This window comes from Sardina pilchardus, chromosome 18, assembly GCF_963854185.1.
Source record: "Sardina pilchardus chromosome 18, fSarPil1.1, whole genome shotgun sequence".
In the NCBI taxonomy this organism is placed as follows: domain Eukaryota; kingdom Metazoa; phylum Chordata; class Actinopteri; order Clupeiformes; family Clupeidae; genus Sardina; species Sardina pilchardus.
The window spans coordinates 28764375-28791687 of NC_085011.1; the positions used below are offsets into that span (position 1 = coordinate 28764375).

The following is a 27313-nucleotide window of genomic DNA, read 5'->3' on the forward strand; positions in this document are numbered from 1 at the left end:
TCAGGGTTTGTTTGTCTGTCCCTTTGGTTACATGCCCTAACCAGTAGGCCACGCTGCAGGTGTTTCTACGGAAGTGGTTGAAAAATCACTGGTGTAATGTTCTGTTCATTTGATAACATTGGAAATAGGCTACCAAAATAAATGAGATCCGTAACCAAAACAAACCATGACATTGTGTACATACATGACTATCATGTATACTGTACATGTGTTTATGTACAGTATGTATGCATCTTTTATTATGTGTCTGTGTGTACACAGTATGTGTGTGTGTGTGTGTGTTTATGTATGTATGTATGTATATATGCATGCATATACTGTATGTCTGTGTGTGTTTGTGTGTGTGTGTTTGTGTTGGAGGGTGGAGTGTGTGTGTGTGTGTGTGTGTGTGGGGGGGGGGCTAGGCATTTAACCTCAAACAGACATCACTGGCATATTTACTGTTGTATTTGATGTATGTCCTGCATTAAATAACCCTCACACAGAACAGGGGGTCTGATAAAAGCGCTGCATAGTGTTACTGCCACGGTGATAATGTCAGCGTCTTGTTTGTACAGAGATAAATGCTTTAGGTTAAAAAGCCACCGATGGCTGTTTTTCCCCTCTAGGTGTGTTTTCTTTTTTTTAACACCTTTTGCTAGCTGAGTAAATTGTAATTTCTGCCTCAATAGATCATCTGCATTTGCAAAGGGAGGGAGGACAGGCTCGGCACCAAGAGAAAAGCAAGCGCTCGTGTTCTCCACTGACTCTCAGCTGAGCAGAGTCTAATCCCCTCGGTACCCTCTCAGCCAATTAATGATGCTGTACAGAACATTAGTGGCAGAATAATGAAAAATCACTCACAACTGGTTGGTCCCAAAACATATTGGGCTAAATTTATCAAACGCCATGCTCTGAATCTGTGTCAAATTCACTTCTAATATGTCTAGTGTACCATGGCAACTTCAGTCAGTATTTCATGATAAGGCCAATTGTGTGGAATGTGATTCTGGTTTTCTGAATTTACAAACTAACTTTATCTTCAGCAACAGGGGAGATGGTGTTCCTGTAGCAGGTGCAGATGTGTGCGATTTTGTTTTCTTTTTACCTTTTCATGCATAAATGTTTAATAGTTCTCACAACCTTTGTGAAGCACTAGATGAAATACCCTTCCTTCCTCCCACCAGACAACCTCTTTTCATCTGACAGACTTCAGCAGCACCGAGTTTAAGCAGTTTTTAAAGCAAGTCCATTTTTTTGTGGGATCTGAGACGTTCCCAGCGGAATGGGGAAGTCTGCCTCCTCAGCTGACACGGTCTTTTACGGATGAAACTGGAGGTCAAAGCGATGGGTGACTTCCGCTGGGAATCCACAGCTTTGGAATCCATCGCACCACTTTCCCGAGAGTCATACATTGGAGACGTTCCATTTCTTCCTCCGTTTCATCTGTGGTTTGTTGTCTGACCTTGTTTGATGTTTTCTTTTCTCGTTTATGTGGGTTAGCTAAGAGTGAGCATGATAGTCAAAGATTCATAGAACCAGTAAATTGGTTTATTTGCATTTTCAACCAACATACACATTCATAGGTCTCTCCGCACTGTAGCACGTGAACACACAATAGAAACATTCAGAGAGGTGCTGTTCTACTAGCTGAACATGACCTCTCCTCCTCCATCTCCAGTTAGTGTACAACAAACAGAACATAAATCGGTCGCAGAAACCAAAGAAAACTCTACTCTATTACGTCATAAAAATAAAAGAACTCTAAAGTTGCGTCTTTTTTTTTACAGCTGGCAAATGTTACCTCTGTACAAACCGATATGCTCAACACGACCACTCTGTGACAGAGTGTGTAATAATAATTTTACAGGATAATTTCACACACTGTGCAATCTAATCTTAAGACCGCTGACTCAGTACACTGTAAACCTGCGATTGCGACTCATTCAAAAAGTGCTCACAATTTTGGTCCATCAATACTCAATAACAAATTACCCCGGGGTTGAACTGTGACATCTTAGAAATTATTTTATGATTGAACCATTCATTGCTTTGAAAACAAACCTAAAAAACAACGTACAGTGTTTGTAAGTAGTCATAATAATTCACGCTACTGTCCTCCTGCGATTCAAAAATAGTTGTGTCCTCAGCTTTCGTCCAATGAGATGTGTTCTTTCTGTGACCTACACGACTCATGGCCTGTTGTTTTTAGTTTTTTCATAATCATTCAATTTAATTGCGAATACTTCATATGTAGTCAAATTTTCAGCTGAAGTGAATTCTAGCATATCAGAGGGCGTCTTTAATTTAATTGCCCTGGTGTACCTTCTAAAGGTGGCATGAGTTATCTAAGCCTACAACAACAAGAGAAATCTCACTCATCTTACAAAACTTTAAGCAGTTTCGGCGTGAAAAAAAGCAAGTGCGTTTTCTGACTACTGGCATTTCATACCAAAGGTGCTTATTGTACATTATAAGCCTAACGCTTTCAGATAAAAACCACTGTGAAATCAACAGCGGCCAAGAATGTAAATCTCAGTTATTGAGTGCGACAGCAGAAAAAATCAAACAAGTGAATCATTTCAACCTGCTTGGATAGGTAGGCTCAGTCTCACTAACTTGATGCAGCAAAGCAATGCATAGACAGAGATTCCAAACTAGTGCAGGTGCTAATTGTCATTTTGTACTTGAAGGCGGGGTATTTGCTTTGGTGCTGGGTATTGTTTATTCACTTACAGAGGCGTTGATGGGACTGATGATTGAATTTTGATCACTACCATGGATTTGCATCATTTAATTAGTATTGCTGATATATACATGTGCATCCTATGAAAGCATTAGGTAACATGGCATAGTTATTTAGAAACCGAAAGGATATAGCCGCCATGTTGCATGATGTATATATATTTGTATGTTACATTATCAACATATTTACACAAATGTGAAATAGTATCCAGTGTTTTTTTATTTTGTTTTGGCAACTCTTGATTTCTGATGCTAGTTTTCATCTTTAGAGGTAAATAATCTTTTTCAAAGAATAAGACTTATTTTGTCATTGTAAACACAAACGCTTGTAATGGTCTTACAACAAAATCTTCAAACTCTGTGGAGAGATGAAAAGTGTTTTCCTCAGTGGGTGAGTAAATCCAATGATAAGTACCGGGGACATCAACAACAACAACAAAAAAAAAATCACTTCACACAATAAAATCCATGTAGCAGTGCCTTAAAATGTAGAAGTCAGTGGTTTCAGACAAAAAACAAAACGATTCAGTGACGATTCATGACGAAAACCAGAAAGAAGCTGTTATTGTTAAGAGAACTGCCCCAGTCTGCAAGTCCATTGTCTCAGTCCTCTTCTGGGTGTGTTTTTTTATTCAGGCGTAGAAGATGAGCTCCGGGATCTGACCCCCCTGCACGCCTGTCCCGTTGGTACTGTCCGAGGAGCACTGGAACTGGAACGTGACCTTCCCGCACTGGACCTCCGTCATGCCCTCCTGTCCGAAATAGCTCAGCTCGTTCCCGTCCAGCACCACGCTGGCCGTGTAGAACGTGTCCGGCTCGATTTGCACCGGGTACTCGAACCACACGGGGAACGTGTTGCTGGAGCCGTCCGAGAAGTACTTGCTGAGGTTCTGGCCCAGCAGCACGCCCTGGCGCTTGAGCTCGATCTTGGCGCTGTACTCGGCCGAGCCGCAGCTGGAGCCGTACAGGCCGAAGCCGGCGATGAAGACGCGCTTGTCCACGGCGAACTGGATGCTGTCGCAGCGGCCGCGGTAGCGCCACTGGTTGCTGCGGTAGGCGCAGGACTGGAAGCGGTGGCAGCGCTGCGGCGACAGGCCCTGGCGCGGCTTGCAGGCGAACTGCAGCTCGGGCTTCTTGGCCGCCGTGTACCACAGGAAGATGTCGTTGGTCTCGTTGAGCGTCAGCACGCCCGACTGCGCCGCGCTGTTGGCAAAGTCGTCCAGGCCCATGGTGGGCACGCGGATCAGGAACACCGCCTTGCCCAGCACCTTGCGCTTGTTGTCGATGGAGACGGTCAGCTCCTGCCGCTGGCACTCCGCCTCGGCCCAGCCGAGCGCCGCCTCGAACACCACGATCTCCTTGGCGTTGAGCGTCTCGCGGCGCAGGATGCTCTCCAGCGTCACCACGTCGATGTCGCAGAAGCCCTCGGACTTGAGCGCCAGCTCGGCCTGCGCGTCGATCACCTCCCAGCAGCGCTGCGTCAGGTCGGGCTCCTCGAACAGGCAGCTCTGCGACAGCAGCACGCACGCGTTCTTGGCGCTCAGCGACGTCTCCAGGAAGTTGACGCAGGCCCGCGCCAGGTGCGGCACGATGTACTTCTTGGCGGCGTACAGGGTGGCCAGCACGGTGTCGGCGCTCAGGTCGATCTCGTCGCAGTAGATGTACCTGCAGGGGAGGAGCGTGGACACATGTTAAGGTGACCAGATGTCCGAGGCCAACACCGGGGACATAATCCCAAAAATTTACATTTTCAGTTCGACTATCAATCTGATTGAAATACATACACGTTTTATATTCCAAAAACGTGGTCATAGGTAGTTTTTCTGTATTTTCCTGGGAACAGGGTGCTAAAAAACACGGACTGAAACCGGGGACGTCTGGTCACCCTAACATACAGTATGTGGACATGGTGAGTTTGCCTCGTTGTTAGTGCTTGTTATCACTCTCTAGCAGACTCATTTCATGGGGCATTTCACAGCTTGATCAGAGCGTATGTGTAAGAAACGGCGTTAGTTTGCCAGGATATGGTAAGCTGTGGCTTAAATCATTCAAAATATCAAACTCTAATCACAAAGGTCACGCCCTGTCATGTCGAAATATTTACATGCTGCTCATGGCATTAATAAAAATAGCAGTCAGATTTTGATGAAAATATGTTTAAGCCTGGATACAGGAATGTAAAATAAATCCTTATTTTAAATATGGTTGCTTGCTGCTAAAGCCCCTATTTGGGGCGGTAAAGCCTGTGGTATTTTGGGAAGCTCCACAAGCTCTTTAAGTGACCCAACATTTTGCCCTTGGAACAGCTGCTGGGGTTATTAAGCGGCGATATGTGCTTGCAGCCCACAAGATTACTGCAAGTCGGCGGCGACAAACACATGTACGCGCGCACGAACAGGAGACTCTAGGCCTGACAGGACACGCAGTGGAACAGCATTTAAGCGTCTACGTGGGCTTTACCACCCAGTTGTAGTGCTCAGACTGGGGACGCTGAAATGGAGCAGCGCAATAAAAGCTTTTAGTAGGCAGAAGCGGGAGAGAGGTGAGCGTTGTTACATATTCCACCTACACACCAACTCACTCGGCTGCTGCCTCTCCACAGCAAGAACCAATATTCATGAGAGCAAAGAGAGGGAGAGAGAGAGAAAGGGGAGAGGGAGAGAGAATGAAAGCAAGAGAGAAAACGGTACAGAGAAGGACAGAGGGGTAAGACGTAAAGAGAGCTAGGAAGAGGGAGAGAGAGTGAAAGCCAGGAGAGAGGTAAAGAACGACAGAGAGAAAGCGATCACACCATTTCTCAGGGGGGTTGTGGGGGGGGTGGGGGAGGTGTCGGTAGAGTGGAGAGCAGTGCTGGGGTTCGTGGCTGTGTATCAAACACTTGTGACAACTCTGCACAGAGGGGAATGGAGAGCCGCTAGTGCAGCAATACTTCCTGATGATGTCCCTATCTCCTCCTCTACCCCACACAAGCCCGCAAAACCAAACGCCTCGCGCAACTCAACTCGCACAGACTCTCACCACACTCCAGCTCTGTTTAATGTCATGACCTAATTAAATTTTAATGGCAGTGCCCTGATGCATAAAAATTCTAATTTCTGCCTGCACTACATATTCTTCATTGTGGCTTTATAATGGTCAACAAGCTTAATCGTGGGAGGATTATAGTCGCTGTGTTGCAGTGTAAAACAGAAAACAGTTGACAAATGTCAGGCGTTTCTTAATCAGCAAGATAAATAGCGGAAGCGTTTAACATTCTGCTCAACGTGTTACGTGGAAATAATATAGGCTTCCTCAAAGAGGCTCTGCGTGAAAGTATTTGTCATTCCCATTTGTTCAAATTAGGCTAACTGCTGTGGTGAACCTCACTTACGGAACTTAAGTTCCACCTAAAGCTAGACAGATTTTTAACAGCAGTGAACTGCTGGCTGAGAGGAGAGGAGGGAAGAAATCCAATCAATTTCTGCTTAGTCTATTAACCTCCTGGAGAAGGCCCAATGAAATGTGCTTTTAAACGTTCAGAGTGATTTCTATTATTCTGGGCTCAGTTGGAACCAGTAACAAGTGAATAATCTGCATCGTGCTTTGGTGCAGGCAAGGCAAGGGCACAGCTAATATAGAGGCAAAGCAGACATGAAGTGACATTTATGAGAAGGAGAGAGTGAGAGAGAGAGAAGGCAGAGGGAGAGGTAGAGAGAAGGAGAAGTGGAGGGAGAGAAAGAGAGACTTACTTCAGCATGGCCACGAAGGCCGAGAGAGGAAGAGAGAGAGACCGATGAAGAAAAAGAAAAGACAGAGGGAGAGAGAGGGGGGTGAGAGAGAGAGACAGATGGAGAGAGAGACACACACTTACTTCAGCATGGCCAGAAAGGCGGCAGGCTCCACGTCAGGAATCCTGATCTCATCCTTGTTCTCTGCCAGCTCCCCATAAAACATGGCATGGAAAACAGAGCTCCCCACTGCTAGAACATACTGCAGAGAGAGAGAGAGAGGGACGGGATGGAGGGATGGAGAGAGAGGGAAAATAGAGAGAGAGAGAAAATAGAGGGAGAGAGTGAAAAAAGAGCAGTAGAGAGGGAAAGAGAGTGCAAAAAGAAGAGGATGACAGGGAGGGAGAAGGAGGGGACATGGGAAGAAAAAAGAGAGGGAGGAGAGATGACAGGGTTGGAGGAGACATGGAGAGACAGAGAGAGAGAGGAAACAGGGAGGGTTAGACAGCATTAATGTACAGTACAGTAGTGCCTACAGTCTGGGGCGATAACGATCTGTTTTAGGGAACGGACCCTTTTTTACTCTCCAAATCTATACAAGAAGTCAGCAGGAGCATCTGTCTGGCAAACAGTCCCTCCGAGCGCTCTGAATGTCCCGCCGCTGTAAAGAGAGAAGCTATTATCCTTAATCCTGGCAATTTTACACAACTTGGCAGAAACATTTCAGGCAGTTTTCGGCTCCTTCCTTTTCTCCTCTTTGTTGCGTTCACTTCAGTTCAGTCTATTGTCACAACTCTTCCCCACTTTGCTGCTTAGATGTGCCTAAAAAATTGGCTGGTCATTTTGGTCCCTATTGATGCCTGGGTTTTCACTGGAGGCTGTTTATTTTGGTCCTAAAAGCGCACTTTGTGAACTGATGACCATCCATCTGCCTGTGCCCCTCCTAGCCAATGCTGAGGCTCCGGAGAGTGGGGAACCAGGGGACGAGGAGGAGAATCCATCCAGCTCTGCTGACAGCATCGGCTAATCAATATCATCAGACAAATTATCACCACGTCTCAGTCACACACACACACACACACACACACACACACACACACACAAACACACACACACACACACACACAAATGGCCGATTTAAAAAAAAAAATTGGCCCACATTCGAGTGAATCGAATACGGAGTGGTCTTTTTAACTCGGGGATAATGTCATACTAGTAATTCTCCAATTCTGCAATTTCCTGTTTTACAGTACTTTCCCTTGAGTCATCCGAGCGTGAAATCTGGCGGAGCACAGTCAAATTCACCCACAAACAGCGGTGCTTAATTATGCCTGTGCTTGCCTGTGCCTGCGCCTCTGGCTCGGGGAGACGCACAAGTGCAGTTTGTCAGCGCGGTGGATGGTGTTGGCCTCCCATCCCTCTGCAGAGAGGAGTGTTTAATAATGGAAGTGTACAGGAGGGCGACGGGATGGAGGGGGAAAAGTTTCTCCTTTTCAGAGCTAATGAACTACTTAGGCTAATGATGAAATCAGAGGCCAACACACACACACACACACACACACACACACACACACACACACACACACACACACACACACACACACACGTACACACTGTTGCACAGATGCACCAAATGCAGTTGCAGCCTTGCAGCACTGTTACAGTTGGGAACAATAAACAATTATGATTTATTTACGATTGCTGTAGAATGTTAGTTTATAATTTATATATATGGTAAGAGTGAGATAAAAATGTGTAAGAACGTTCTTAGTCAGAGTGCATGGCACGTATTAGTGATGCTGAATAAAATGGATGTGTTCCCTAATGTTTAGCATCAGCTCCCTGTGGCCCACTGGTAGATTTGAGGCCAGCCTTATTTCAGAGGGGAAAAACTGTCCACAACATACATCCACAAATTAGCAAAGTGGTGTGGGTTGTGTGTGTGTGTGTGTGTGTGTGTGTGTGTGTGTGTGTGTGTGTGTGTGTGTGTGTGTGTGTGTGTGTGTGTGTGCGGACACATCAAAGCCACGCATTTGAGCCTCTTAAAAGGCCCGAAAAGATGAGTCACTCTCCGACCATATGAGCCGGCGGTTTTATGATAAATATGGCCAGCAATTCAATTAATAAGATCTAAGCAGCAAAGCACATCGGCCCGGCAGGAGGAGGAAGAGGAGGAGGAGGGGGAGGAGGAGGAGGGTGGGGGCGTGGGGGGCTGCTGTCACTGCAGTGGGGTAAGAGAATAGCAGAGACGCATGAAAGTGTTATGAGGACGGAGTAATAATTCATGTGAACAGCTGGTAAACACAATGAGGTCAAGCCAGAGGACTCGACGGGGATTTTAGCGCGCGCGCCGGATGAAGATGTGGACGATTTGACCAGAAAAAAGCATCTCAAGGTTATCGTCATCGCCGAACGTCTGTTGAGCCCTGGACTCTTGAGCGGGATGGTCAGAGGTGACCACCTCAAAGAGGTGCCATGTGTGAAACCTAAAGGCCATTCGGTTACGGTCGGCCCAACAAGTGCAGAAGATGTGTACGATCAGTCTGTCTTATTTAGAAATTAGGCTGCATTACAGACTTGCAATGTTAAATGTTTGATATTTGGTTTTCAAAGATGCTTGACGATGATGACGATGCCGATGATGATGATGTTGATATCAATAGACGATGACAATAGAGGCATATTGAATGGTATGTTGCTGATGTGCTTTACCTGATGTACACCATCTGGGATCAGAGTAAGTGGAACATTAAAGTAAAACTGAAGACTGTGACAGAATGATATTTAGAAGTAGGTCAAGACGGAGCGGAGCGTAATGTGCTGTGGATGGATGAAGTTGTGAATGAACGAGGCCCACAGGCTCCTTAGGGGTGGAGGAGGAGTGGAGGGGCGGAGGATGGGATGACTCTCTCTCTCTCTCTCTCTCTCTCTCTCTCGCTCCCTCCTTCCATCACCCTCTCCAGCCTCCAGCCTCATTTGCATCAATTATTGAGAGGCGTCTACAAGCGAGGCGTCTGCCAGCGGCGTGGCGTGGCATGGCATGGGACGGCGCACAAAGGCGCTCGCGCTTCCCTCAGTGTCACCAGCAGGGCTGTGTCACCGCATGGCACGCTAATGCCAACAGGCCAGGTCTGGTGGCTTTGGTGGCTGGCGGTGTTGTTTGTTTCTCGTGTTCGAGGGAGGATTGAGTGGGGTGGGTGGCTGGCTGGCTGGCTGGCTGGCGGTGAGTGTGCGGTGTTGTGTTTTCTGCGTCTTGTGTTAGAGGATGTTTCGAGCGGGGTGGTGTGCGTGGGCGGACTGGCTTACCCTGTGCCCGGGCAGTCGTTGCTGGCCTCCAGATGGACCCACCAGAAAGTGAATGTCGGCCATCAGCTCGTTGTTGAACATCACCGAATTTCTGCCAGACAATAAATGCCACATGGACAAAAATCACTTACAGTACATATACCTACAGTACATATCACAGTGTTCCAGAACAATCTCCACGTTCTCATGCACTCTTTCTGTTTTGCTTTTTTACTTCGCCAATTGACGGCTAACAGCAACTATCTGACAAAAATAAAGGACAATAACATGAAAACAAATGGTGGTAATGTGATTCTGTATTTCCAATTTCTGAAATATGCTGTATTTCTTACTACTGTTGTAATGTTACTGCTCCTACAATGCACATATCTGTACATGCTGTTTATACATTGTTCATATTACACAGCCATATTTATTCTGTTTTTATGCTAACTGATAATACACTGCACATATTTATATTAAATTGGTATTACTCTAAACCACCTTCTGTAAACTAACTGTCTATGCTGCACTATACTTCTTGTCCTGTCTATGCACCACCTGTCTATACTTGTAAATCACATAGCACGTTCTGCTTTTTTGTACTTCTGGTTAGATGCAAACTGCATTTTGTTGTCTTTGTCATTGTATTCTGCACAATGATAATAAAGTTGAATCTAATGAATCTAATCAATTGTGTGCACTTTGCCCTTTTTTATCTTCTGTTCACGACTTCCTTACAAAAGGTTTGGTGTAGGTTAGACTACTAATCTTATTTCAAATATTAGCCCCCACAAACTGACTATGGACTTAGTCACCACTTGCACAGTATCACACAATACAAAGCAACATGCAACTATCATTCTGCCCTCATCTGAAAGTCTTAATCTAACAGTCTGACACCTCATTAACTGGAGTCCCTCACCGGACAATTAAAACATGAGGCGCGACACAACACATGAATACAGACAAGTGCTCAAATGAATACAGACAGAGAATAAGTGGGAAAACGGCACAAGCATAGCAAAACAGAAGGGAAGCGTGAAAACAGTCTCCATGTATTATTAAGTACCGAGCCACAGAGGAGGTCTGAGTAAACAAGGCATGATGCTCTGGAGCGACAACAAAGCCTGGTGTGAAAGCACACATTCGCCCCGGCCAGCGTGGGGCTTCCCTGTGACAGTCGGGTAAATATTTCCTGTTAACACCAACGCCGGTGTTGTGTATATCAAACACTTTCTCTTCAGTTAACACCAAGCCGGTGTTGTGTATATCAAACACTCTCTCTCCAGTTAACACCATGGTGGTATTGTGAATATCAAACACTCTCTCTCTCCAGTTAACACTGGGGGCCAGTGTTGTGTATATCAAACACTCTCTCTCTCTCCAGTTAACACTGGGGCCAGTGTTGTGTATATCAAACACTCTCTCTCCAGTTAACACCAAGCCGGTGTTGTGTAAATCAAACACACACTCTCTCTGCAGTTAATGCGGCAGTGTTGAATATATCAAACACTCTCTATCTCTGGTTAACCCCATGGTGGTGTTGTTAATATCAAACACTCTTTCTCTCTCTCCAGTTAACACATGGGCCACTGTTAACACTGGGTCTGCTGTAGTGCATATCAAACACTCTCTCCCTATAGTTAACACATGGTCCGGTGTTGTGTCTACATAACACTCTCTGTCCATTTAACACCAGAGCAAGTATTGTGCATATCAAACACACTTTCTCCAGTTAACACCAAGCCAGTGTTGTGCATATCAGTATATCAAACACTCTCTCTCCAGTTGACTCTGGGCCAGTGTTATATCAAACACTCTCTCTCCAGTTGAAACTAGGGCCAGTGTTATGTATATCAAACACACACTTGACCCTGGAAGGTTGCTCACCATGAGCAGAGTGAAGCATGACTGACATGCAGACATCCCAAGAGCCACAGAGGGAGAATGTGAAAACACTGGCTGTGCTTGGAGAGGAGACACAAGTGTGACTAAGACAAATGGATCAGACACACAAAACAAGCCTATAGCGATCTTATCCTGCCACCCCCTCTCCAAGACAGACGCAGCACACCTTGTTATGAGATGCTTGAAGGGAATCCTAACACTGTATGGTTCTTTTCTCACTCTATCAGAGTGAAGAGCCAACTTGCCATTTAATTTAAGCAGGGTCATTTTTACAGCTTCCGTAATGGCACATTGCTTGAATCAATCTTCCTCAAATGAAAATCACTTTCACTAATGCTTTTTTCCCCCTCCCTCCTAAATTCTCCTCATATTATTGAAGAGAGGGTTGTCCTGACTCACCAGGGAGGAGGGGAGAGATTGTGGGAGACTTGACGTACCTCTCGCGGATGGTGGAGTAGAGACCTTGCCAGTTGCAGTTCTGGATAGTGTTGTTGTTGTTTAGGTTCTGCTGCTGGTATTGCTGGACAGTGGTGGTGGTGGTGGTGGCCGTCGCCGGCTTCTTGGTGGGGAAGATTTCGGCCGACATCTTCTTCTTCTTTTTGGTCTTCAGGGTGATGATCTCATAACACACAGGGGGGAGCTTGGACGAGCTGCTCGGGCTTCCCTTTTTGGAGTTTTTGCTTGAGCGGTTCTTCACCGACTCTGGAAGCATCAAGAAGAAGGTCAGGCATTTCATGTTCCGTCCCTTGGCATCGACCATGAGTGTTGTTCAACTGCCGAGCAGTGCCAGATCATGCAGAGAAGACATTCAATGGGACACAAAAAAAAAGAAAAAAGAAAAAAGAAAAAGAAAACAACACACAAGGTGTGCGGAGTAGGGTTTGGGGGAGAGGAGAGAGGAGAGAGACACACAGGCTCAGCAGGGCAAAGTGGAGGGTTACGAGCCAGAGAAAAAAAGCAAGAAAAAAAAGCAGTGCAGCTGTGAGGGGGACGAAAAAAAAAGACACAGAATTCCCTTCAAATTTCACCTTTCTCAGGAGCAAAGGGATTCGATTCCACTTCTTCCTCTTCTCTCTCTCGCTCTCTCTGTCTCGTTTCCCGAGGATTGCACTTTTCCTTTTCTCCCGTTTCAAGTTTTATCTGAAGACGAGTGCTCCTGTCGGGTCCCCATCACTGTGGCTCCCCCTCTGCCAGTCTAACACACTTGCTCGTTCACTTCCTGTGAAGTGTGTGTGTGTGGATTGGAGTCTTCTCTCTCTCTCTTCCTCTCTCTCTCTCTCTCTCTCTCTCTCTGCTCCCTGGGCTTCCGTGACAGTTTCAGATTTAGTGCTGCTGCAGTGCTCCTGAGGCAGGCAGCCTCTGCTCTGACTCTCTCACTTTCTCGCTCTTTCTCCTCTCTCCCTCCCTCTCTCTCTCTCTTTCTCTCTACTCCTCCTCCTCCTCTTCTGTCTCTCCGGCTCTGTGCGGCTCAGAGAGCTCCACGGCAGCAGTGGCGGCAGCAGCAGCAGCAGCAGCAGCAGGGTGCGTTGGGCACGGTCCTGCGCCTCTGAGGCTGGTTTGTGCTGACTACGGGGGTTGAATGGAAGAGCGGAGACGAGAGAGTAGCCCCCCTGCAGATGCGAGCGAGGCATCCTCTCCAGCTCAGCCAATCGGCCGCGGCCTGCGCTCCGATTGGCCGCAGCGGCCCTGCGCATCACTCACTAGAATATTCAAAGTCCCTCTTCAATTAAAGGGACAGCGGCGCAGTCCTCAGACCGACAGGGTGATCATCTCAACTTTGATTTAGTGCCTGTTTTTTTCCCATCTCTGCTCTCTTACCTTGAAGAGTATACGGATCCGTTGTGCGTCATTAATAATGTAAAAATGTCAGGTCGTTCAAACGAGTGGAAAGGGACTTGATTAATTTATGGCTCCTTATGTTCAAGAGAGAACACAGTCCTGGATCTGGTCAGAGGATCTTAACAAATTAGTTACTATACCCGTAATTTCCCAGCTATTAGCCATAGCGCATACTGTACATTGATTTTGCAACATTTCTTCAGTTAAGAGGTTAAAACATAGGGGCAATTAAAATTATATTAATATGGCTTTGTTTCTTTTAACTAGAATAAAACACTGTCCTGCGGCTTATAAGCCACGTGGGTAATACACAGGGAGTTACTCTACTCTCTTAAGTTACACATGCGATGTTTGTGTTTCTGCTGACAGCTTACTGTATGCACAATAGTTTGGGTATAGCAAAAGGATGGCATAGGATAGATGCACTAATGTGTGTGCTGTCAAATATAAATGCCGGGATTTCAGGAATAGTGTGGTTAGATGTTTTTAGATTATGATCAATGTGCTCATTAACAGCTATTGTAGTCTTGGGGATCACAAATGAGCATCATCACGAGCAACAAAGCACTTGAAAAAGCTATTGTTCTTATTTTTCACAATGGTTTGAACCAGTTAAAATAAACGGTACAAAACTGAGTAAGCCATATTAACAATTCAAGTAGGCCCAATTGTTTTTTTCTCTCTCATCACATACTGTAATTAAAGTTTTTGTATTGCTTTGAAGACACTGAAGTATAAAGTTTGCCATGAAGTCTTTCAGAGGATACTCACCGACTGTGTCCAATTAGCTTCTTCCGCGAGTAAACAAAAGCGGGACAAATCCCTAATGCTGCTTTGATGTGTTTTGTAAAGTCGCTTCTTCCTCTCCTCGTCAAGCTATTTCTCTCTCTCTCCGCTGCATTTCATCAGTGTCTGAAGTGGCTTAAATTAATGATGTTGATGATGGGAGTCAGTGGAGGACCCAGTAGAAGAGTTAGTCCGTTTGCATTTTGAATTCCAGGCAGCTCCGACATCTGAATAAGGAAACAGGGTGGTGTGGCCTCTGTTAGCTTAACTGAACTGGCCATTAGATCAAACATTTTTCAAGTAGAAAAAGAGAGAGTGAGAAAATACTTGCAAGGCTAGAGTCCGACTCGAGTAAGTGCTTGTGTTGAGTCTACCTGTGAGTGGTTGCTCATGTTTTAAACAAGTAACTCTGCACGACAGACCTGTTTTATATGTATGTTGCATAATGTAGGCTACCATTTCATGGAGAGGGGAGAGAGAGAGAGAGAGAGAGAGAGGTGGATGGATGCCTTATCTCCAGCTCTCAGCCAAGACCTGCCATAACCAACGGCATGCACTTGCTGTTGAGGCCTTTTTCTTACTAATAGGGAAAGCTCTTCCTACAGAGTGTGTGTCCATGTTCTTGCACTGACAACGAGGAGAAAAAAAAAAAGATGCCTCGGGCAATATCTCAGCCTGAGGTCAAACGTCCTTAAAAGAGATATCTCAAATATTTTATTTAAAACGCTTCATGGCAAAACCCATCTCCAGGATGCCGTATCTTGTCCACTGAATGGAAAAATGCACATTGATTTATGTACGGCTTGTTGAAATGTAATAATGTTATTTTCCCAGCTCAGGGTGGGACATCCTGTCTCGTCTGTCTGCCTGAGGACATTCTCTGCGGGGCGATGCATTATGCCGGGCAAATAGGTGAGAGATATTAAGCAGATTGAAAATGTCGGCCCACTTGTACCCCGTTAGTGCTTTGCGAGTCTGGCGAGAGCCGACTGTCCCCTGTGATCAGCGCAAATGTTACTCTGCGAAACCGCCATCAGCCACTGGAGACGTTGCCCTGGTAACCATGTTCACAGGGAGCGTCAGGACAAGCAAGAGTAAGGTGACAGACAAAGGCACGACTCTAATGAAACATGCAATATGTCTGTGTGGAAATGGTTGGCTGGATGGATTCTATGTGTCCGGCCAACCATTACATACTATCAAAGGCCCGTTCTGCTATTTCATGATGCTGTAGTATAAATGTAGGCTACCTAGTGAATGCATTGATTGATTAAAACAGTTAAAGGAGAAATCTGGTGATTCTTCATATAGATAGGATGAACATGGGGGCTCACAGACATGCCCCCAGTGTGTGGTGCTGGAGCTGCCTGGAGGCTTTAGCTGCTGGAACTAGCAACTTGAGCAAGGTTAAACCGATTGGTTTCATTTTTTTAACATCAGACAGTACTCGGTGACATAGAAAAACGTAGATCTATCTGAGAAAAATCGCTGGAATTATCCTTTAAGCTAATGCAGGTTTATCACTTAGCAGTATGATACATAATTGAATTGGTGCCATAATATAAGTTGCATTCTGACTTGTTGGTACTTTGTTAGTTGTAATAATATAAGTTGGTATGCTGACTTATTTACGGTAATAGATGTTCTCTACCACATCATTGCTTTCTGCACTGGTACCTCCCCCCCTATTAAAAACAGCATTCCCATTTTCTCTCCTCAATAAAGCGATAGTGTGAGCAAGCGAAACACAAATAAACATTTGATTTCTAATTATGTGGATGGTATTAATAAAGTACTAATAAAATCACCGAACCTGAGAATGTAAACTAAACAGCGTGGCAGGCCTCATGAGATGTTTGAAAAAGGATTATGAAAGCAGGCGAGTTCATTAACAAGCTCACAGACTGGCTCACATAAAGGACTGAGTGTTCCTGCTCTGCCTTCTCCTTAAAGAGAAGCGCAAAAAGAAGAGTGAGAGAGAGAGAGAGAGAGAGAGAGAGAGAAAGTGTGTGTGTGTGTGTGTGTGTTTATGAAAAGTGTGTGTGTGTGTGTGTGTGTGCAAGTGTGTGTGAGAAGTGTTTGTATGTGTAGGTGTGTCTGTGTGTGTGTTTGTGAGAAGTGTGAGTGTGTGTGAGAGAGAGAGAGAGAGACAGAGAGAGAGCGAGAGAGAGAGAGAGAGGGAAGGAGCTAGAGAATAAAAGCATTGAGCCTCCACGGTGGCGTTGACAGAAGGCCATTCTGCACACAGGGCACCTGCTGGGAGGGTTGGCGCAGCGCGCGGCTGGGAAACGAACAGCGACGGGCGGACGCTGGCACTGGCTGGCACATCGGGCAAAGCAAGCAGGCCGGCAGGGCTCGGGATCCGGCAGGCCACTGTCCAATGCCTCGCCCGCTCTCTCTCTCTTCCTCTCTCTCTCCCAATCCCTCTCTCTTGCTCTCCCTCTCTCAATCCCTCTCTTTCTCTCTCTCCCTCCTTTCCTCGATGCTATTAGAGCAGCGAGGGGCACCTGACAGGTGGGCATGGAGGGAGATGGCCAGGGCCCAGAGACGAGGCTTTACTGCGTCCAAACACACACACACACACACACACACACACACACACACACACACGAGCCTCCGATATGCTCTGTCCATGGTCAGTGGGGGCCTAGAGGATTTGGGAGAGGCAGGGGGAGGTAGCACTGTTGGCAGGCCAAACGCTTGTGTCGTGTGTGTGTGTGTGTGTGTGTGTTTGTTTGTGCACGGAGAGGGTTGGGGGTTTGTGTGTGAACACACTTCTAAAGCATTTGTGTGCAGTCCAAGCATGTTGAGAATCTGTTCAAACTTCCTGCCCATTAACGAGCAGTTACCACCGGCAACCGCGGTCAGACACGTTTACTCTCTGATACGTGTCCCTAACTCTCTCCCTCTGCAATCTGCTCAACTCATACACACACACACACACTCTGTCTCTCTCTCACACATACACACACACACACACACAAACACTCTCTCTCACACACACACACACACAAACACTCTCTCTCACACACACACACACCTCTCTCTCTTTCTCTCCCTCACACACACATGCACGCCACACACGCTCACTTAGACACCAACATCATTATTAGCGCTATCTGCTTGAGAGCCTTTGTGGCTCATTCACATGCCAATTGGTGCGATAGGGGGAGAGCACAAACCTCGGCTCGCTCTCGTCTGTAGGGCCTCCTTCTCCGCCCGCCTCAATTACAGCGCCGTCGGGCACAGAGGAGCGCTCTTTAAGATGCCACACAATGCCCGCATGCAGTGCCACGCCGCGCCTTCGAAACCCCATTATTAACAAATGACACTAAATTTCCCCAAATCGTCGCTCTCATTAGCCTAATTGTGCCAAGCTTCCTCGAGCGGCAGCTTTTTCATTTTTTGTCATTTTTTTTTTTTTGAAATCCAAACCTTTTCATGTCACACTCGACTCCATCTGTCTCGGCGCACGGCACGGCGAAGAGGAGACGCTCTGCGTGCGCGCTGGAGACTAAAGCGTTTGTAGCGCGGCCCGTCAAGTTGACGCACGGCTATCTGCGCGGGCGGCCACGTGACACGGAGCTGCCATGTTCTGGGCGTTTGGGGAGGTGACAGGAAAGAGATGGCACATGGAGATCTCCCGTGGGAGCGTGTGTGAGTGGTCGCTTGCTTGGTTCATGGTCTGTCTGGTTCCCAGAGCCCTGATTTATGGCTCATGCTAAGCCAGCATCCACACACAGTCATCATGGTGGGACATTACAAATTGTATTTGTTTCGCACCATGAATCCGACATGTGTAAAGAGCATCAATAACCCTATGGAGTGGGGTGGGATATATGTGAGGAGAAGTAAAGTGTGTGTGTGTGTGTGTGTGTGTGTGTGAGAGAGAGAGAGCATGTATGAATGTGTGTGTGTGTGTGGGAGGAGAGGTGATTCTCCCATCTGCTCAAGAGCTGAAGCAGAAATATCTGAACCTCCAGGGGTGTGTGTGTTTATGTGCGTGGGTGCATAAGTGTGTGTGTATGTGTGTGTGTGTGTGTGTCTCTGTGTGTGTGTGTTCATTATCACAAGCATTCAGGCAGTAAGGATTCAATACTGAACTCTGGAGGAAAAGTAAGCATGTTTTATGTACCGGGGCCATGTGTGGACATTGTAACAATTAAATTCAAGATTATTACCATTAAACGCAGGTTATATTGATTTCCCCCTCACTAATCTAATGGCGTGTTTCTTGAGACATAAATCTGAAGAGAGAGAGAACACAGATAATGCAAAGATAATGGCTTTTCAAAATGTATTTTCACACAAATATGCATTCAACCTTTCTCATTCACACTCAGCTCATAATAAAAACAGGTTTTACTGTAATGTCTCACAGGATCGTGCACCTGAGTGAATGGAAATGCAAAAAAAGCTTAAAAAAAAGAAGTGGTATAAAGTGCGATAAAAATCCAGTGAAGTCTCACAATTGTCCAAAAATATTAGCCTGGTTAAAACCAGACTCATTCACATCATGAACAGATTGGGAAACGTTTCCAGCTCTAGCATGGTGACAGCCAGGTGTAGACCTTGCGTTAGCCACAGCCACTTTCGATTTTGAAACTACAGCATCATCCCCTCTCGATTGATTGGCCTGACCTTTTTGGAGTCTGATGGAAACGTTAGTGAATTATGGTGTTCCAGACAAATATTTCTCTGAGAGGAGATCTAGATGGGTGTGGCCAGGCTACAAAAAAGTCATAATCCCCAACTGAAGTAGCAAAAAAAGAAAAGAAAAAACAAAGCCTTCGATCAATGAATGAAAAAACAACCCCAGCAACAAAAAGAGAATTATCCATCTCACCAGTATAAAGATGAGGGACGTGACTTTTGGATAATAATCTAATTTGGTCTTCAAGGCCGGTAAGTGCTATTTTCAGATATTACCACGGTTTGGTGGTACCCCATATACAGTACAGAGACTTTTTTGTGTTCTCTGCACCTCTCTCTCTCTCTGTTTGTCTCTCCCACTGTCTGCCCCACCATCTACCCTTCTCTCCCTCTCTCTGCCCATCTCTCTCTCTCTCTCCCTCTCTCTGCCTCTTGCCTATATCCATCTTTCTCTCTAACTCTCTCTGCCTCCTGCACATATCCAACTCTCTCTTTCTCTCTCTCTCTCTCTCCCTGCAACCTTGCACCGCTGGGTCAATCCTGAGAGTGGGTTGGGTAGTGCTGGCCTGATGGATTCAGCAGCACCTGCTCATTATGGTTTTACACCTGCCCAGCCACTGAAGACCGGCCAGACCCGATCCTTTCTGTTCTCATTTAAGGTATTAAAGAATAAAACAAGGAGAGGAATTAAAGGCCTATGCTGTTGCCATACCCCGAGCCTCATTTCCAATTGATAGTCTGTGTTCTTTCATTGCGATTTACTATTCAATTTGTTACAGTAAAGGTGCCATCCAGATGCAGAGACCCAAGTATGCACTCCTTCTGTGGGTATAGTGACTCTATTGTGCACAAATGTGTCCCATCGCTCAATAATATTACAAGTCTCTTCACATTCATAAAACAATGCAAAACATAAAACTATAAATTCCTTATTACCTCGTGTACCTAAGTGATCTTCTGTAGCTCCCCTGCACTCACAGTACAAAATGGTTAAATTATGTTTGTCGTTTCAATATACACTGACTGAAAATATTCAATCAACTGTACACTGTATTATTTCCAAACACGAGCCATTCTCTCCACACCTGTCATCTTTTTTCCTCTTCCTCTATGTGCGTAGGCGCTGCCTATAGGAGGCACAGAAAGGAAAATAAAAAATCGTCAAGCACAAGGTCAAGAGTTCAGTGTTAACGCAGCTCACACACACAACAGAGGCTGTTTCATAAGTCTATATTTGTTACGATGCTTTGTAGCCTACTGTGCGTTGTTTTCTCAACAGAGCCACTTCTTTTCACACATGGTCTAATCCCCTTTCTCTTGCTGACAGCACAAGAGTGCTAAATTAACAGTTTTTCTCAGCACAGCGCCAAGAGCCAACAGCTCTGCTGTCTAATCCATTCATGGACCGCAGGTAACATGTCTATTGTAGCAGTGGGCCTTATCAATGGACTTGGAAAAGAAACAGATTGCATTGTTTCCAAGCACTTGGTCTTTGAAACTAGCACTGCTGCTATTTGGATATTGAAAGACACAAATATTCAAAAGAAATTCCACTCACATATTGTGGCTATGTTGCTCACTGCTCTTGTTTATTCAGAGTACAGTAAGCGACAGTGCAAGACAGGTTACCCCCTAAAGCCAACTAATCTGCTTGATGTGTTAGTTACACTGAGGGTAAACCTATTTACTGTAGTATAACACATTGTACAAACAGCACAATTCACAGTTCATGTAATTTATTACAGCACTGTAATACCAATGGCTTTTAAACCAGTGTATGTTTCAATGGAACAGCTCAAGCCGAACACTAGTATTTGACCTGTAAGAGGCCATAGCCTCTTCATGAGAGCTCTTGAATGTGTTTACAGGCTGGGCTTCCCAGCTGTGGATCTGGGGGTGTGTGTGTGGGGGGGGGGGGGACTTAAACAAGGCCGAGCACACTAGGCTTTTGACGTCTGATGATTTCAATTCCAACGTTTTCAATACAATCCCACGCCACTATTGCTGAACTCGTTCGCTGCCGTCATGCAGATTACTATTCGGATCTATTTCAGTCGGCGGCTTGTCAGTAAAATCCATTGTTTCTATCGAATGCTTGTCAGTTGAAGAGTTTGTCTCCAGCGGGCGTGGGCACGTGACTGTGGAAAGGAGACCGTCAGCGCAATCATGTAGGCACCTATAAGCAGGGGCCTTAAGAGAGAGGTGACCCCAGAAACCATGAGCAGGCTGACCTAGCGCATCATGCGCCGCTGCAGAACCCCCCCCCCCCCATCCTATCCTCCCCCTCCCACTCCAGCCCCCCGTTCTCCAACCAGCCTCCACTCCTCTGCACGTCTCTCCATCCCCCTGCACACAGATCGTGCCCTCACACCCCCTCAGTGGATATTCCTCCCACACGCTTCTCCTCTGGCAGTGGAAACAAAAAAAAGTGACACCTTTTCCTCCCGGCTTCCCATCAGCATTGCTAAGCAGGCTCGGCGCTAACGGATAACGCTAACACACGAGGGCTCGATGGGCTGCGTGGACAGGCTCTCTGGCTGGTGTGTGTGTGTGTTAGTGTGTGTGTGTTAGTGTGTGTGTGTGTGTGTGTGAGTGCGCGCTGGAATACCTGCTCAGCCTGACTGCGGAGGATGATGATGACGCTGGATCCTCTTTGTGCTCTTTGTTTGTGTTCTGCTCTTTGGCAGACGAGTGGAGATTGGCCATATGGTTTGTGTGTGCGTGTGTGTGTGTGTATGCTGGTGTGCATGTGTGTGTGTGCATGTTTGTGTGTGTGTGTGTGTGTGTGTGTATGTGTGTGTACAGTATGTGTGTGCGAGTGTGCATGTGTGTGTGCATGTTTGTGTGTGTGTGTGTGTGTGTGCGTGCGTGCATGTATGTGTGTGTGTACAGTATGTGTGTGTGTGTATGCGTGTGTGCATGTGTATGTGTGCATGTTTGTGTGTGTGTGTGTGTATGTGTGTGTACAGTGTGTGTGCGAGTGTGCATGTGTGTGTGTGCGTGTGTGTGTATGTGTTGTGTGCTTTCCAAAGGCAGAGACACTTTGAATGCTCCAGGTGCAACACAATCAAATGGCGCTTTGGCAGTGCACTTCTGTTCTAGCCGATCATTATGTTACTTATCAGTCTAGTAGCACATTATCTGAAGTATTGGATTATGACTGTCATTAATTGCAAGAACACTGCTCTACCTGAATGATTCAGTAACGCTGGCCAATTATTTTATGAATGTGCTTTTAGTCTCTTTATTGCTTTGCATGGGAATGATAACACTGGGCCTATATTGGCTTGTCAAGCCAAGTTTTCTTTATCTGTCCTGTGTGTGTGTTTTTGTGTAAAGCACAGCATGTCTGTGTGTGTGTGTGTGTGTGTGTGTGTGTGGGGGGGGGGTGGGTGGGTGTGTATGTGTGTACAGTATGTGTGTAAAGCACAGCATGTGTGTGTGTATACATGTGTGTGTGTGTGTGTGTTTGTGTGTGTGTATAAAGCACAGCGTGTGTGTAAAGCCCCGGAGGGTGCTGTGGACACTAGGGTTGAAATGTATGGGTTCTCTTCCTTAGTCCTGTGGTGCGAATGCAGAGCAGCACAAAGCCGGTAATGAACGGTCTTTTGTCAAAACACCGGGAAAAAGCTTCCTCCGGCTTCTCGGCGAGGGACGGCGTTGTCTGTGAGATAACAGTAATAATAATGTCATCCCCGCGTGCCTATGACATCTGTGCCTTTCAGACAGAAAGGGGGAAAAAAACTAAAAGCACTCGTTTACTGCTGCGCCTGTCACTTAAATACTAAAGCTGTTTTTCTTTATTATTCCCGTGATGTGTCTGGTGTGAGGTTCAAAAACTCATAACACAAACAGAATGCACTTTTATTGTGTAGTTAAAAAAACCACCCATGCATCACCTTTGTTACAACGCCTGCAATTTCAGCAGGGCAGACATTAAGTGTAGAACGTTAGCCGTATAGTAAAGATAGCACATGCATTGTTTCAACCAAAAGGGTTTTTTTTCAGGGAGGGGTCTGTGAGAGGGGGATTGTGACACAGAGCAGACAAGGCCATCAGAGGGAGCAGAGGGAGAAAACCTGTTAAAGGAGTGGGCTGATGAAACAGGAGATGTGAGGGCAGGAGGAGGCTGACACAAAGGAACAAAAAGGGAGGAGAAGAACTACAGTAGCTGGCAGGTGTGATCCTGCACCATTCCACACTCGGCCCATTCTGACGACACACACACACACACACACACACACACACACACACACACACACACACACACACACACACACACACACACACACACACACACACACACACACACACACACACACACACACACACACACACACACACACACACACACACAGCCCCCGTTCGACGCGCTCTCTGCGTTCCTCGCCACATTCGTCTTAGTTAAATGCGTCTGGAGCTGGAGAGGAAGGTGCAGACAGACTCTGTGGGCATTGTTTTCAACACGATGTATGCTGTGGAACGGCTGCTTCCAAGAGTGTACCTTGTCATCCTAACAATGTATGTTTCGTTAAAGCAATTGTCTTTAGTTGACTCAACCTGCTGCTTGGCCACAGAGAGTTATTTTCAAGTCTGGTTTTAAAAGAAAAGCTTTACATATGGACAGAGAGAAATAGGTATTAGACCTGTTTCTGTATCATATTGATCGTTTTCCACCGACAAAATGCTCAATCATCTCTAAAGATGATTAGACAGTGCACCTAGACCATCCGTGTGCAATCATGGCTGTTCACAGTTTGTTAGACGCCGTCCAGTTTAATCGTTGTCCACTGACCATTTAGCCGTGATGCTTTTGGCAGCCTCAACCTTTCCCCGACTGTGTTTATGTGACAGGGCTGTGATTCAACTGTAGGATCTCATCAGCCAAGCTAGCGGGATTCGGACCGTCGTGTTTCTCTAACGTGTTTTCCGTGGGCCTGGCCACCGCATCTTAACACTAATTCCTAATGATTCCATTACAGTCTAATGGGAGCTGTCAGTCCGATCTGACCTTTTCTGATGTTATCGGTGGCCAACGTAAACAGAGCGATGGTAATCAGGATAATGAGTTGTTAACACGAGGCCCAATGCATAAAATGTCACCCTCAGTGCCTTTCCTCCCCCCCCCCCTGTTGCTGGAGGAGAAGCTGTGGAGCCGTCGGGATCATAAAGACGTTTGGCTCGTGCCGGCTTTTTGAAGTCTCGTGTGAGATAAAGCCCCGTGAACCTTCTCTTTATACTCACTGCACCGACATCGATTCCCAGCGCTCGATAAGCACCAGCCCTGTGTTCTGCCCCAAATTACAGGGCGTGGGCTTTGCAAGCCTTAAAGATCGGGCCACCTTGTTATAATTTAAAACTGTCTCCTCTAGTCGTGCAGAAATACCATTCATTTCATGTGGGTGTGCGGAGGTGGCGGGTGGGTGGGTGTGCGGTTGGCAAGGCTGGGGGGGGGGGGGGGGGGGTTAGGGGGGTAGTTGGAGGTGACATTAAAGGCGAGGCAGACGAGAGGCACTCAAAGATTGGAAGAGACGGAGACAGACGACGGCGAGCGCGAAAAAAGAAACCGGGGGAGGCACATGACCCAGGAGCACGCTGAAAAGACCTCATTTGTGATAGAAGTCCCCCGGCCACAGGAGCCGTGTGTGTACGAGTATCCAGATCTCAGCGCCCGACAGGCAACAGGAACTTATTATGGTGTACCCTTTTATTCTCAGAGAGAGAGGGGTGTGTATGTGTGTGTGTGTGTGTGTGTGTGTGGGAGGGTGAGGGGTGGGAAGCAATGTGAGTGGCTACATGCACCAATTAGTTGTGGTAGAAAGGTGCTTAGAAATGTGGTGCATTTTTAATCCCGGCAGTTTTTGTCATGTGTGTCAGCCCCAGGCCTCATGGCCTCGCCAGCCGCATTCATTTCAATAACGCTGACGTTACTTAAAAGGTCAGACGCAAATGGTGGACTGTGGGTTTTAATTGCAAGATTTAGCACGCCTGTCCCTGGCCCTCTATTTATCTCAGAGAGCACCAGTTTCCACACAGTCTCCAAAGCTATAGAGCTCTGTATTGTCTGGTAGCTGTGACTGTAACTGCGACTACACACTGAATGTGTCTGACTCTGTGTGCGTGTGTGTGTGTGTTTGTGTCCACGTTTGTAGTTGTGCATTTGTTTGCATTGAATGTTTGTGTGTGTGTGTGTGTGTGTGTGAGAGAGAGAGAGAGAGAGAGAGAAAGTGAAAGAAATGGAGAGACAGAGAGAGAGAGTGTGTTATACGTTGGTAGTTATGCTTTTGTGCTGCGGATGTGTCTGTATGTGTGTGTGTGTGTGTATGTGAATGTGAGTATTTGTGTTCACATTTGTCACTGTATTTCTGAGTTCAGGGTGATTGTGTGTGTGTGTGTGTGTGTGTGTGTGTGTGTGTGTGTGTGTGTCTGTGTCTGTGTGCATAAGTAGGTATTTCCTGTTTGTATCCATTCTTGTGTGTGTGCATCAAGGCTATGCGAGGTGTAGTGCACTCTGCCCAGTTCCATCAGTGTTATGAGTACCTGACAACACCCAGCTGTTCCTCGGCACAGAGCAGTAGGGTGACAGCCTGCCTGCCATACATAGTCAACAACAGCACTCCTCTTGCCAAGGAACTGAAAAATAGACGCAGTCCACACACACTCAAACACCTAATGTACCCTTTCATGCTGCACACACACACACACACACACACACACAGACACATAGTGTACACAGACATACAGACACACACACAAACGCAGACACAGACACAGACACACACACAACCTCTCAACACTCTTCCTCACAAACAAACATGCACACACACACACACACACGCACACACACGCAAACACACACACAAACACACACACATACACACACACTCAAACACTGACACATACATACACACACACACACACACACACACACACACACAACCTCTCAACACTCTTCCTCACAAACAAACATGCACACACACACACAGACACACACACACACACACACACACACACACACAATGGTTGTTCATTTCAAAGCCAGGCACTCACATGCTCTCCTGGCACCTCAGTGCGGCGGAGATGGATCCACCTTGAACCTTCTGGGCTTTCATGGACGGGCTAATGACCACAACAACAGCGCTTGGGCTCGGCAGGGGACAGCGCCAGCGTGGTGTCGTCACCGCGGAGATGGAGCGGATTGGAGAGGAGAGGAGAGCGGAGCAGAGGAGACAGAGGAGCGCTGGGAGCCATCTTCTCCTCCGTGGACTCTCACCTACACACACAAGAACAGGGTGACCATTTGTACTCCGACGCACACTCAACCTATTGATTTCAGCTGAATCCAGCGCAGTAGGCAGAATGCTAATCCACACACATACATGTGCTTTGTGCACGGTAGGTAGCATGCCTATTTATCATCACATGCAGGGAGAAAAAAACACACAACAAGGTCCCCTTGTTGTAATCAAATAAATAATTAAATAACAACAACAGCATTAGAGGGGGGGGGGGAAAAGGAAAAATAGGGATAAATCCAACGCCATTAATGTCTCCATGGAGATGAGAGAGTGTGTACCCGGGTGGTGGAAATTGGTGAGGAAGGTGAGAGGTGTAGTGCAGCTGTCGGTCTCAAGCGCTCCGCAACGACGTCTCATTCGGGGCTTCGGCTCCATGTGGCATTTCATTTAATCTCGCCGGCTCCGGAGAGAAACACTCCCGAAAGGGTGGCGGGTTTCCGAGCGCGGAGCGAGATTTAGCGCCTCCGCAGATGCTGCCATTATGCCGCAAGGCCGCACCGAGCCTATTTGTTGGAGGAAATGAATGACAAGCCTCATCGTGATGGCTTTGTTTTTCTTTATTTTCTTGAACAAAATGGTCGCAGATTGTGTTTGTTGCAGGCAAAACTGTGTTGTGAGTTTGAGGGCGTTTGAGGGTGTTTAGGTTTGCAGGAGTGAAGGACAACCAAAGAATAGTCTGCCATGTGTCCCTGGCACACACATACAGTACACACACACATACACACACACACAAACACACACACATATACACACGCACGCACACACACACGCACGCAGGCACACACACACACACACACACACACACACACACACACACACACACACACACACACACACACACACACACACACACACACACACACACACACACACACACACACACACACACACACACACACACACACACACACACACACACACACACACCATCCACCAGAGATGAGGCCAGATGTGTCAGACTGGGACCGTGTGGGAGGACGACAGCTACTGTAGGTGCTCATCTCTGTCAGGGGAAAAAAAAAAAAACCTTTTTCATTTCTATTTCCCATTGATTGTTTATGCTGACGCCAAATGGCTGCGGTCATTTGAATTCAACAGATCCATTTTTTA

General features: G+C 46.5%; 1 protein-coding gene across 2 annotated transcripts; it reads right to left on the reverse strand.

Annotated features, from left to right (window-relative positions):
• Nucleotides 1–1508: 1508 nt before the first annotated feature.
• On the reverse strand, nt 1509–13116 carry btbd3b (BTB (POZ) domain containing 3b). 2 transcript variants are annotated; one of them, XM_062520035.1, is made up of 5 exons: nt 12656–12789; nt 12065–12329; nt 9738–9828; nt 6575–6693; nt 1509–4389 (listed from the first exon to the last, which is right to left on the reverse strand). In XM_062520035.1, the coding sequence occupies exons 2-5, from the start codon at nt 12211–12213 to the stop codon at nt 3357–3359; spliced, it is 1392 nt and encodes a 463-aa protein (XP_062376019.1). In that variant the 5' UTR covers nt 12214–12329; nt 12656–12789; the 3' UTR covers nt 1509–3356. The 2 variants fall into 2 exon arrangements, with proteins under 2 accessions (XP_062376019.1, XP_062376018.1); XM_062520034.1 differs by having other exon boundaries at nt 12065–13116.
• Between the last annotated feature and the right edge of the window lie 14197 nt (nt 13117–27313).